At 39.2% G+C, this 14,055-nt stretch overlaps 1 protein-coding gene across 3 annotated transcripts in view; it reads left to right on the top strand.

The window, feature by feature from the left end:
- The window catches only part of ITSN1 (intersectin 1), a 231,947-nt gene that overhangs the window by 95,949 nt on the left and 121,943 nt on the right, over positions 1-14,055 (top strand). For all 3 annotated transcript variants that reach the window (XM_029214102.1, XM_029214104.1, XM_029214103.1), the window contains exons 10-14: positions 2,615-2,752; positions 4,169-4,284; positions 7,649-7,911; positions 10,082-10,231; positions 10,318-10,458. In XM_029214102.1, coding sequence (XP_029069935.1) covers positions 2,615-2,752; positions 4,169-4,284; positions 7,649-7,911; positions 10,082-10,231; positions 10,318-10,458 — 808 coding nt within the window. The remainder of the gene's footprint in view (positions 1-2,614; positions 2,753-4,168; positions 4,285-7,648; positions 7,912-10,081; positions 10,232-10,317; positions 10,459-14,055) is intronic.

Here is a 14,055-nt window from a genome sequence, read left to right as displayed (position 1 = left end):
GATTTGTCCTGGTTCTCCCCTCCTCCTTTCAATTATTTTAAGCCAAATCTCAGTCATTATATCATTTCCATCTGCACATATTTCAGCTTGTATCTCCAAAAGACATAGGGATTTTTTCCCCACATGACTGCAATACCAAAAGTCCACTTAAAACTGTTAAATAATAATTCTTATCATTAAGTTAATCAGATGGTGTTTAAATTCCTTAGATTGTCTCATAATTTTTTTATAGTTGATTTGTTCAAATCAGGACTGAAATAAATCTATATTTTGTAACAATTGGTTGATACATCTTTTAAGTCTCCTTTAACCTATAAACTCCCCCTTGTCTTGTTTTCCACTCCTCCCCCACCCCATCCCGCAAAAAAACCCCAGATCATTTGTCCTATAGTTTCTTATAGCCTAACTTTAGCTGATGGCACCCTTGTGGTGTTAATTCATTCTTGTATTTCCTGTAGATTGGTAATTAGATCTTGAGCAGGGTTCTGCACCTCAGTGCTATTGACATTTTAGGCCCGATGACTCTGTGGTGGAGGCCTGTCCTGTGGACTTTTGATTGTTAAGTAGCATCTCTGGCCCCTACCTACTGCAGCAGCATGAACCCCGCCTCCACTTGTGACAGTCAGAAATGTCTCCAGACATTGGCAGATGTTCTTTGCAGTACTAAATCAATCAGTGGTTGAGAACCACTCAGCAGATTCAAGTTTGAATTTTTTTTTTTTTTTTTGCAAAATACATCAGAGATGATACCTAGTACTTTCATCAGTAGGTACATTTATGTCTCTTTGTCTATTTTGTAATGAGTTTTAGTAGCTATTGATGAGCCTTGCCTAATCCTATAGGATTCTTTACATTTAAATATTAACTAGAACGTTAAATATTTAATTTTAATATCTAGTTAAATATTAACTAGAATACACACTCTTCAGGAGTGTGTATCTCTCAGTTATGCATTATCCATTGATTCCACCTGGAAGATAAACCCGGTCTATACCACTTACCTGCTAGGTTCATGATTTTGCTGCAGGCTCATTGATGTGGTTGTTTCATAAGTGGTCAAGCTCTAGGGCTGCTCCCTTCACCCATTATGGTCCCTTCTGCTTTGCGTTAAAGGGTCAGCCTCTTGCAATAGCATAATAACAGACCAGTTAGCAAGCATCTTACATCTATGACACATCTAGACCTCTTTAAGTCTGGGTGTGTACCAGTATCCTAGGGCCCTCTGGAATAAAAACTAAAGACCTAACATTTATGGACGTTGGTTGTTCTCATGACACTAGAATATAATGAAATGTTTAAGTTTCTCATTTATAACCTGCCCTCTTTGAAAAAAATACTTGAGTCTTCTCCTACTAGAATATTATATTCTCTTTCTACATGATAAAAAGATATTTAATTAAATGTGTACAGCCATTCTTCAGGCAAGTATGGGGAAAAAAACAAATAGGAATTCCACCTGCCTTTTAATTGCATTTACCTAGGAGTGGGCAGTGGAAAGGAAGAGAGAACAAGGTAAAACAGGCAGGGTTTTCATTTGTGGCTCTGTTGTACTTAAAAACAGGAGTCTGGCACCTGGAAAAGGCAAAGGTAGAGGGACAGAAAAGAGATCAGTGGTTGCCAGCGCCTGGGGGCAAAGGAAAGGGTGACTATATAAAAAGACAGGAATTTTCGGTGATAATGAAACTTCTATACATTGTGGTAGTTACACAACTGAATGTGTTTGTCAGAACTCGAAGAATTGTACTCTAAAAGGGGTGGACGTTACCGTATGGATATTGTACCTTAAAAAAAAAGAGTTTATGCCACCTGAGGAAATTTCAGATTTAAGAGGAGTTTCTTGACTTATCGCATCAGCAAAGCCAGTTAGTTGCCCAGTGTAGCATCTGTCCTATTGGTATTTTAGTGAGCAGTGTTGTGGTCTTGCATCCTCTTTTGGTGTCCAGAAGTTGTTAAGTAAAATCACATTCTTGGACTTGCTAGAAAAATCTGTTTACTTTAATTAGCTACCAGGGCAAGTTGATTATGAAGAACAGTGACGATTGAATCCTAAGATTAAGGAACAGAAAACACCTTGCCTCTGTGGCTGGAGGCCGTAAAGATCCACCCTTGGAGGCCTAGATCAGGGCTTGGTCCAGTGAGCTGAATCTGGCCTGCACCTGGTTTTGTTTTTTAAAACAACCGTGCCCATTTGTTTCTCTATATATTGTCTGTGGCTACTTTCCTGCTGCAGCAGCAGAATTCCGTGTGATAGAGATTGTGTGTTCTGCAAAGCTTAAATATTTACTATCTGACCCGATAGTCTGCAGAGCGTAGTCTAAATTAGACACGTGGAATGTATGATACATTTAAAATGGGTTGCAATGATTGAGAAGAGTGTAATTATAATCATAGTTAACATCTGTTGAATGCTGAACACCATCCCAGCTATATGGATTGTCTCATTTTGTCTTTGCAATGGTGGTGTGAAATAGGTACTATTTTTATAAACTGAGGCACAGAGGAACTCAGTTGGCCTAGAGTCAGAATAAGAAAATAGAACGTTTAAATCACTCATGAATAGTAACAAGCATGCATTTTCATGAAGCTAGATTACAATGAACTTTTTGTTGAATAGGAATCTTTCTGACATTGATCAAGATGGAAAACTCACAGCAGAAGAATTTATCCTGGCTATGCACCTAATTGATGTAGCTATGTCTGGCCAACCACTGCCACCGGTCCTGCCCCCAGAATACATTCCACCTTCCTTTAGGTAAGGAATATTTGGCTCTCATAAGAAATTGTGCGCTGAGTATGTGAATTTCAAACTTGGCTTTGTTGCCTGTGTATCTTATAGTCATTTTTTATTCTTGGCAAGTAAATGAAATATCTATGAATTCAAGCAAATCTTCTTAGGTAGGTTTGTGTTCATCTTTCCCTGTTCTGTTCTTTAAAGTACTCATAGGATATTAGTAAAACAGTCAAGTAAAACATCACAGATTTTGTGGGTTTTGAGACAATCCATATAATCAAAGCTCACCCAAAACTTTAGCAGTTTAAGTGCAATGATATCAACCTGTACATAGAAAATAAAGCAAGGAGATTCTGCCTATGAATTCTACACATTCCAGACAGAGGTAACAAAATGCTGGCAATGTAGAAATTATAATCAGGAAGATAATTAAAGAAAATTTTCATGGTCTGAAACATAACCTCAGTGGAGACATTGAGAGGGTAGTTCAGGGTCCAATTGGGAAGACTCTGCAGTTACTGGTATCCTCCGCCTACACACAGCCACGCATACACAGCCCTCTTGGACAACTGTGTCTCAAAGCTTTAACTTAAAAGACAAATTTGAGATCTTACGAGACGAAGAAGAACAAAAGAAGCACAGATAAGAATTTCTGTCCTAATTCCTCACAGGAAGGACTGGGGGAAAAGTCCCCATAAAAGTATGAAACATGAAGCCATCACTGTCAGCACATACATCGTGCAGGGGGGAGCTGAGAAAACTGTGAATGTGTAGGAAGAAACTGGTAGCTGGACAGTTTTCCCACAAAATCTCACAGCTTCAAGAATCGCTACAAGAAACACAACACTGGAAGCTGATAAAAAAGCATAAAAAGAAGATAGGTAGATTGGTTTAAAAGAGCAAGATTAATGGTGTAAAGTGAAACTAACCAGTAAACTAAGTGATTTGTTTTAAGGACTATAAAGTATAGGCATTTCATGTGTTTATTAAGAGATAACATGGAGAGACTTTGTAAAGGGAAAAAAAAAAAAGATGCTCTCAATTAGCTGAGCTACTAATCTTCCCTTGGAAATTTAATGTTTCATAGGAGGGTTATGATCGGAACAGCGAACACTTACTATGTCCAAGGTACTGCTCTAACCACTTGACAATTGTTCATTGATTTAATCCTTTGGAATTGTCCTACTTTTGGTGATGGTTCTAAACATTTGAATGAATATGGCACTCAGAGTCTGATGACGTTCAGATATTCATTTTTAAGAAACTCTTGTAAGTAGAGAAGACCAAATCTTTATCTTTTCCTCACTAAAAATGAAATTTGCTCCATGATATGTGGCATAATCTTAAAAAAAAATTTTTTTCATAATTTACCCAATTCTACCTAGACAGCTTTACATGAATCCTTTTTGTTTTTTTTCTTTTTTTCCACAACTGCAGAAGAGTTCGATCTGGCAGTGGTATATCTGTCATAAGCTCAACTTCGGTAGATCAGAGGTTACCAGAGGAACCAGTTTTAGAAGATGAACAGCAACAACTAGAAAAGAAATTACCTGGTAAGACAGTCCTTATATTTGAATTATAGCATATTAGAAATTTTCTATCTCTAAGGCAAAGATGGAGGCAAAAATAAATTTAGCTTTTGACATTCTTGCTATGTTTCTTTTTTTAAATTTTATTTATTTTATTTTTTTGCTGTGTTGGGTCTTTGTTGCTGTGCACAGGCTTTTCTCTGGTTGTGGCGAGCAGGGGCTACTCTTCGTTGCGGTGCGCGGGCTTCTCATTGCGGTGGCTTCTCTTATTGCAGAGCATAGGCTCTAGGCGCGTGGGCTTCAGTAGTTGTGGCACGCGGGCTCAGTAGTTGTGGCTCACAGGCTCTCTAGAGCTCAGGCTCAGTAGTTGTGGTACATGGGCTTAGTTGCTCCGCAGCATGTGGGATCTTCCCAGACCAGGGCTCGAACCCGTGTTCCCTGCATTGGCAGGCAGATTCTTAACGACTGAGCCACCAGGCAAGCCCTTGCTATGTTTCTTTAACTGACCTTAGTCAGAAAGGAGACACTTTTCATATGCTTTTGGATTTGAATATATGTATAGAAATAAGAACATTATGTACTCTGCTAATGCACCCTTGTTCTAGCTTTTAAATTGAAATCTGATTATTTACCACTTAACAAAAATTTTATAAATGTTATCTATAAAATGCTCAAAACTGATAAGCCTTTAAGGTGGTTGCTTAATACCACCAGTGCAGAAATAGAATGTAAAATTGCCTACTGTTGTTTTCTCATGTTGTTATAGAATCGGAAGCTCCTTGATAACAAGAAGTTATTTTAAATTTAATATGAACCTAATTTAAATTATCCTCATTTACAAAGATAAATTCATCATACTATTAAAATATTCTATGGTAGCTATGAATTATTAATGATGAGATGACAACTGATACTGACACCCTAATGAAATTTATTATGGAACCTCTTTATGTTTAATACTCTGTCAGTGTCATTTTGTTGCATTTAAAGTGCTCAGGGGATAATTGACCTGCTCAGGACACTAGCTCTCCTAGTCTCCTCTTTAACTAAATTACTTTTTGTTCAGTGATAAACTGCTTACTGAAAATGTTCTTTGTTCAAGTGTGTTGAGTACAGTGAAGAATCTAAATGTTAATAATACATGGTCCATGCCCTCTATAAGGTTATAATACAACTGAGGATTTAAGACATCCATATAAACAATCATCAAAGCAGTGCATAAGTATGATAAATTCCTGAAGACAGAATTATAGATGCACAGCAGAGCTTACTTATAGCTGGTTGGCATAGACTGGGAAATACACAAGCAATTAAATCTCTATGGAAGAGGTCACAGTTGAGTTGAGATTTGAAGAGTAATTGGGTCACTACAAGTGGAAGGGAGGAACATTTCAGGTTGATAACAATGGGAGTAAAGTCTTAAAGCAAATAAGGACAGGAATCCTTAGAATTTGGAATTTTCTTTTTCTCTTGGTAGAAGACATTCATTTAAAGTTTTGAACAGGTTGTGACAGTATTAGAGTTTTGGGTTAGTGCATTCTTTCTTTCAACAACCATTTATTATGTGCCTCTGTGTACCAGAAATAGGGCCAGATTTTGGAATTAAAAAGATGTATAGGGACTTTCAGTTTTTTTCTTTTTTTTAAATTGAGGTAAAATTTACTTAAGATAAAATTGATCATTTTGAAGTGTACAGTTCAGTGGCTGTCTAAGTCAGCTTGGGCTTCCATAATAAAATGTCATAGTCTGGGTGTCTCAAACAGCAGAAATTTATTTCTCACAGTTCTGGAGGATAGGAAGTCCAAGATCAGGGTGCCATCCACTTCCATTCCTGGTGAGGGCACTCTTCCTGACTTGCAGATGGCTGCATTCTCACTAGGTCCTCACGTGGCCTTTCCTCGGTGTGTGCACATGGAAAAAGAAAGATAGCTCTCTCTTCCTTTTCTTATAAGGCCACTAATTCATAATGAGGGCCCCATCGTCATGACCTTATCTTAACTGGAATTACAAAGTTCCCATCTCCAAATACCAGCCCACTTGGGGGTTAGGGTTTCAACCTATAAATTGGTGGGGTGGAAAACATTCAGTCCAAAACAGTGGCCATACCTAGTTACTCTCCATTCTCCCTTTTCCCCAGCCCCTGGAAATCACCAGTCTGCTTTCTGTCTCTTTGGATTTACCTCTTCTGGATATTTCATATAAATGGTATTATGCAGTGGGTGACCTTTTACATCCAGCTTCTTTCAATTAGCATAGTGTTTTTGAGATTCATCCACATTGTAGCATGTATCATTACTTCATTCCTTTCTCTGACGGAGGGGACTTTCGATTTTAAGGTGGCAGAGTAAAATGGTTGCTGCCTGTTCTGAAATCACAAAAGGAGCCAGAAGAACAAGAAAGTAAAACTTGCTTGCCATCTCTGATCTCTAATCTAACTACAGTATGTAAGGAAGGTCTGTTTTCAGTGAAGGCCAGACAGGAATGTGGGAAGAGGCCAAGAAAGGATGCTCACAGCTACACATCTCAAGACAGTGTGTGAAGTGACGGCCCTTGAAATAGATTGGGAACAATGGGAATGACATGCTGCACAGGCTGGCAGTGAGAGCTTCCCTTGTCTGGGGCTGGCTCCAAGGAGAAGCGTGTGAAGCAAACACAAAACTGAATAGACGCTGCTGAAAACATAGTAAGGGATGTGGTGGGTGGAATTTTTTTTTAAAGTAAAATAAAATGGGTGTAAACAGTGTTAGCAAGGATCAGAGAAAAACAATTATTGACCTGGGGATAGTTCTAAAATTCATAATTGGTGTTCTCAAAGAAGGAAACTGAGTAATGGGTTAGAAAAAATAATTTACGGAGTATCATTTCCATGATGATTAGGGCACAACCTGCTCTTCAGTGTGAAACCCAGGAGGAGACTTACCTTCTTACCTCTGCATTCAGAAACTGTCTTGTTTGTTAAAATTGAAGACATAACAGCGCGGTTTTAAGCAAAGAAAAAGGAGGTAGAAAGGGAAAGATTCGTGGTACAGAAGTGACAAGGGGTCAATTGCTGAATCCAGGTCATAGAAAAGGGAAAGGGTAGAGTGACAGGGAAGGTATGGAGGTTGGGTGATGATGCAGAACTGCTGTCAAAAGATTATTCCAGAAACCGCGTTTGGCATTTCGAACACTGTGATGTGGTTCATCTGGAGGGGAGAGTATATAAGCAAGAAGCTGGGTGAAGGGCACGTTCATAGTGCTTATCAGCGAGGGCACAGGTGAGAAAGAAGCTTTGGGAGTTCAGGTTTGCAGGTACACTACACATTTCCAATATGCCATTGAGTTTTCCCTTTGAAAATACTATGTTGAAAATCATGGCTTTTCCTAATTGTTATGTCTTGTTTTAAAGTAACCTTTGAAGATAAGAAGCGTGAGAACTTTGAACGTGGCAATCTGGAGCTGGAGAAACGGAGACAAGCGCTCTTGGAGCAGCAGCGCAAAGAACAAGAGCGCCTGGCCCAGCTGGAGAGGGCGGAGCAGGAGAGGAAGGAGCGGGAACGCCAGGAACAGGAGCGCAAGAGGCAACTGGAGCTGGAGAAGCAGCTGGAAAAGCAGCGGGAGCTAGAACGTCAGAGAGAGGAGGAGCGCAGGAAAGAAATCGAGAGGCGAGAGGTGAGCAGCTGGGGAGCAGCCCCGTCATGAACACACGTGCTGTGCTCTTCCAGAGCTGTTTAAGTAATATATTAACACAGTCTTTTTTTTCTTTTTACAATTCAGTAGTTTTAGTTATTCACAAAATTGTGCAACCGTCACCACTAATTCATCACCCCAAAAAGAAACTCCTTACCCATTAAGCAGTTACTCCCCATTCCCCCTTCTCCTGCCCTTAACAACCGCGAATTTCCTTTCTATCTCCATAGGTTAGCCTATTCTGGACATTTTGTATAAGTGGATTCACATAATATGTGGCCTTTTGTGTCTGGCTTTCGATTAGCATGTTTTCGTGCTAAGTTGTAGCGTGAATCATTACTTTATTCCTTTTTGTGGTTGAATAGTATTCCATTATATGGATAGGCCACATTTTAAATTTATCCATTCATCAGTTGGTGGACATTTGGGTTGTTTCTATTTTTTGGCTATTTTGAATACTCTTGCTATGAACATTCATGTACAAGTTTTTGATAATACAGTCTTGTAACAAACCACTGATAGCAGTTAAGTATTTTTTTCTAGGCTTTTTTCTGCATTCACATACAAATATAGAAACAAAAAGGTTTATATGGTGGAGAGGTTGAAGGTTTAGTTGAAATTGTTTTATGAAACCACTGTAATGGTATCACACTATTTTATTGTTCTGCATCTTTTTCTTTTTCCACTTTAGAAAATATGTCTAGTAATCTTCACTGTATTTTATGGATGGCTTCCTAAATTTGGTGCCATACCTGGATAGGGGCCAAGCCTATCTCCTATCTTTCCAATTTTAGTATATTGGTTTTTTTAAAATAATTAATTAATTAATTTATGGCTGCATTGGGTCTTCATTGCTGTGTGCGGGCTACTCTTCGTTGCAGTGCATGGGCTTCTCATTGTGGTGGCTGCTCTTGTTGTGGAGCACGGGCTCTAGGCACACAGACTTCAGTAGTTGTGGCACACGGGCTCAGTAGTTGTGGCTCGCGGGCTCTAGAGTGCAGACTCAGTAGTTGTGGTGCATGGGCTTAGTTGCTCCATGGCATGTGGAGTCCTCCTGGACCAGGGCTCGAACCTGTGTCCCCTGCATTGGCAGGCGGATTCTTAACCACTGCACCACCAGGGAAGTCCTAGTATATTGTTACCGAAGCAATGACATGATTCTCTTGTGTGGATAAAATGTATTTCAAAGATGGGGGATTTGTCTTTATAAAAAAATAATACTTTGGTTTCATCTCCTGATGATTGCTTTAGAAAACTTGTAGCTATAAGCCTCCCTTTCATTCGGGCAGACACACACAGATACTAACAGGATTTTCATTTCCAGGATGACAACCAAAAGGTAGACAGCCTTTCCTTCTTCAATGTTTTTTTAAAAAAAAAGTATTTTAGAGTGTTTATTCAAGATTATTTAATTGACATTTACCATGTGCCAGGCATTGATAGTCCCTGGAGATATGGTGATAAATAGGAACTCCACCTGTCCTCCAGGCCCTTACAGTGTAGTTGGAGCACAGGTATGTAAGAAGCAATTACAATACGATAAAGAGTGCCGGGTGCTCCCACAGTTACTCTGCCTAGCAGCCATCAGAGTCAGCGTTGAAGAGAGCTGATGTTGCCAGAGAAATTACAGAACCTTCTGTGCTAAAAAGGAAATGAATGATTAGGGAGATGGGGTTTACAGACTTCTAAAGCTTGAGACAAATAATAATCTCTCATGTGACAGAAGAAATAATAATTACTTGTTTGATGGAAGAAAGCTTTTTTTGTTTTGTTTTTTGTTCTGGGGTTTTTGGCTTGATTTTACTAGATTAATTTTCCTTGTTTTTTATGAGTCCGTAAATAAGGAAGAGCAGCTTATTTTAGCACACCAAGCATCCTTAGCAGCGTAAAGAATTGAATGTCAGTGGTGAAACAATCCAGTCTGTTCTCAGCTCATGTAAACATAATAGCCTTTCTCAATATTCTCTGTTTTCCCATAGAAGGAATATTATATTTGTATAAAATTTTTCTGCTATTTTAAAATTAAAATTTCTTGTAATGTTTAATAATATTTCACCCCTAAAAGAAAAGACTTACTAGATGTAATGCTTACTAAGAGACCTTGAAGAGTGTAAGAACTGAACAATTGATAAATCGTCTGTGTATGTCATAGGCTGCAAAACGGGAGCTTGAAAGGCAACGACAGCTTGAATGGGAACGGAATCGAAGACAAGAACTATTAAATCAAAGAAACAAAGAACAAGAGGACATAGTTGTGCTGAAAGCAAAGAAAAAGACTTTGGAATTTGAATTAGAAGCTCTAGTGAGTAATTTGATTATGCTTTGGGAATCTACTTACATTGAACCATTAAAATGCTAATAATTCTTATTATTTTTCATTTGTTAAAGAATGATAAGAAGCATCAACTAGAAGGAAAACTTCAAGATATCAGATGTCGATTGACAACCCAAAGGCAAGAAATTGAGAGCACAAACAAATCTAGAGAGTTGAGAATTGCTGAAATCACCCACCTACAGCAACAATTACAGGTGAGAAAATATGTCCCTTAAAAGCTTTTTGGCTTACATGCCTTTCTCTGATTCATCTCATTCATTTATTCACTCAACAAACATCAAGCATCTAATAGGCACTGGGAAGCCAAGATGAAGTAGACAAGGTCCTTGCCTGAAAATAGGTTGTCTAGTAACTCAGCACACTTGCCGAGACTGCTACATGCCAGCTCAATGCAAGCTCTGGTAAGCACTGAGGATCCAGCAGTGGACAGCAGAGACAGGAACCCCGCCCTCACAGAGCTTACCTTCTGTTTGCAGGGGAGACAAGCACTAATAAAATAACAAGTATGTACTCTATTAGAAGATGAAAAGTTGCTCTGGAGAGCGAGTAGGGAAGAGAGTCCCCAGTAGTAAGGAGAGCTGTGATTTTGAGTAATGTGGTCAGGACAGGCCTCTCTTTGAACATGCTTTTTGAGCAAAGACTTGAAAGAGATGAGTGGCTGAGCCATGTGAATATCTGGCAGAGCAAGTTATAGGTAGGGAAACAATAGTGCAGAAGACCTGAGGCTGTAGCTGATCTCTGGGATGCCAGTTACAGCAAGGAGACCACTATGGTTGGAGCAAGTGGGGGCTGGATCACACAGGGCCTATAGTCCATTCATAGGACTTTGGCTTTACCGTGATGAGCACAATAAAGAAGTGCAGTTAAGTATATTAGGGGGAGTTCCAGAAATGTATGTATACACACAGTTGGAGACAGTGGAGTACTCTAAGCAGTTCTGCTTTCATTTTATTACCTATCCAACCTTGACCACCAAGTTGTTACAATATCACCTGGTTTGGTTTCAAGTGTTGAGCTAGGGGGGCATCAAATTCATGTAGATATTGTTCTGCATATCATCATGAAAGATCAGTTTTGAGCATTGTGACTTTTTTTTTTTTATAAGTCGTTTTAAAACCTCTGTGTTCTCAGAGACGTTTTCTTTCTTTTTATTTATTTATTTATTTATTTAGGCTGCGTTGGGTCTTTGTTGCTGCACGTGGGCTTGCTCTAGTTACGGCGAGCAGGAGCTACTCTTCATCGCGGTGCTCAGTCTTCTCATTGGGTGGCTTCTCTTGTTGCGGAGCACAGGCTTTAGGCACGCGGGCTCAGTAGCTGTGGCTCATGGGCTGTAGAGCGCAGGCTCAGTAGTTGTGGCGCACGGGCTTAATTGCTCCACAGCATGTGGGATCTTCCCGGACCAGGGCTCAAACCCGTGTCCCCTGCATTGGCAGGTGGATTCTTAACCACTGCCCCACCAGGGAAGTCCCTTGAACATTGTGACTTTCATTTCAGCTTCTTCCTCTCTGCATGCTTTTTTTGAGATTTATCCATATTGTTGAGTGAATCAGTTGTTTGTTCCTTTTCATCACTGAGTAATATTTCCTTATTTATCCCCTCACCTGTTGAGGGACATGTAGGTTTTTTTCCAGCTTGGGACTGTTTTTTCTTTAAATTTATTTTTGGCTGCGTTGGGTCTTCATCGCTGTGCACAGGCCTTCTCTAGCTGCAGCGAGCAGGGGCTACTCTTTGTTGCAGTGTGCGGGCTTCTCATTGCAGTGGCTTCTCGTTGCGGAGCACGGGCTCTAGGCGCGCGGGCTCAGTAGTTGTGGCTCGCGGGCTCAGTAGTTGTGGCTCGCGGGCTCTAGAGCGCAGGCTCAGTAGTTGTGGTGCAAGGGCTCAGTTGCTCCGTGGCACGTGGGATCTTCCCAGACCAGGGATCAAACCCGTGTCCCCTGCACCAGCAGGCGGATTCCTAACCACTGTGCCACCAGGGAAGTCCCTGGTTTAGGACTTTTATGAATAAAGCTGCAATGAGTATTTACTTATACATCTTTATGTGGAAATGTGTTTTATTTCTCTTGGTTAAATTTTAGGAGTGGAATTACTATGTCATGTAAGTATGTGCTTAACCCTATCAGGAACTATCAAACTGTTTGCAAAGTGGTTGTACCATTTTACATTCTCACCAGGAGTGTATGAGTCCTTCAGTTGTTCCTCATTCTTGTCAACACTTGGTATTGCCATTATTTTTAATTTTAACATCTCTGGTGGGTGTGTAACAATATCTCATTTGGCTTTAATTTGCATTTTCCTGAAGGCTAATGATGTTGGTCATTGTTTCATATGTGTATTAGTATGCATCTTCTTCTGTGTGTCTTTTGTGAAAAAATCTTTAGCTCATTTTTTGGTAGGTTGTTTAGCATATTATCAAAGTTCTTTATATATTCTCGTAAGAAATCCTTTTTTAAAAAAAAATTTATTTATTTGGTTGTGCCGGGTCTTAGTTGTGTCAGGCAGGCTCCTTAGTTGCAGCTCACAGGCTCCTTAATTGTGGCTCGCTGGCTCCTTAGTTGCGGCACGTGTGCTCCTTAGTTGTGGCAGGAGGGCTCCTTAGTTGCAGCTTGCCGACTCCTTAGTTGTGGCATGCAAACTCTTAGTTGCGGCATGCATGTGGGATCTAGTTCCCTGACCAGGGATTGAACCTGGGCCCTCTGCATTAGGGGCGTGGAATCTTAACCACTGTGCCACCAGGGAAGTCCCAGAAGTCCTTTGTCAGATAGATGTTTTGCAAACATTTTCGCCCAGTCTGTGGCTTACCTTTTCATTTTTGTAATGGTGTTCTTTAAAGGGCAGACGTGTTTAATTTTGGGAAAGTTCAATTTATTCATTTTTTTGTTTTATGGTTTATACTTTCTGTGTCCGATGCAAGAAATCTTTGACTATCCCAAGGTTGCAGATATTTTCTCTTATCTTTTCTTCCAGGAGTTTTACCCTTTTATATTACATGTTTAGGTCTGTGATCCATTTCAGGTTCGTTTTTACTTAAGTGTAAGGTAAGGGGTGAGGTTCGTTGTTTTCCATAGCAACACCCAGTTGTTCTAGCAACATTTATTAAAAACACTGTCCTTTTCCCCCATTGAATTGCCTTGGTAGCTTGTTGATAATCAATTAACCACATTTGTAAAAAATCTTTTCTAGATTCTCTTCTGTTCCTTTGATCTTTGTCTATCCTTTCACCAGTATTTCACTCTGTTGATAATTTTAGTTTTATAATAATTTTTGAAATCAGGTAGTGTGAATTCTTCAATATTTTTCTTTTTCAAATTATTTTGGCTATTTTAGGTCCTTTACATTTCCACAGAAGCTTTTAAAATCATCATGTCAGTTTTTACAAAAGTTCTTAGAGTTTTTATTGGAATTCCATTGAATTTATAGATCAGTATGGGAAGAATTGACATCTTAACAATACTGAGTCTTAATAGTATATCTCTTAATTTTATTTGGGTTGTTACAGATTTCTTACAGCAGTGTTTTGTAGTTTTCAGTGTACAAGTCTTGTACATATTTTGTAAAGTTTAGCCCTAATTATTTCAAGGTTTTTGATGCTATTGTGTATTACATATTTTAATTTCAATTTACAGTTGTTTGACGCCAGTATATAGAACCAGAATTCATTTTCATATATTGACGTTATATGTGTGATATTGCCTAACTCATTTATTGGTTCTAATAGCTTTATTGTAGCTTCCTTAGAATTCCTACATGCATAAACATTGTGAATAAGGATAACTTTATTTCTTCGTTTTCTT

Source organism: Monodon monoceros, unplaced genomic scaffold (assembly GCF_005190385.1).
Source record: "Monodon monoceros isolate NGI ecotype Baffin Bay Population unplaced genomic scaffold, NGI_Narwhal_1 Super_Scaffold_11, whole genome shotgun sequence".
NCBI classification, from domain to species: Eukaryota; Metazoa; Chordata; class Mammalia; order Artiodactyla; family Monodontidae; genus Monodon; species Monodon monoceros.
This window is presented reverse-complemented; position numbering and strand designations above follow the sequence as displayed.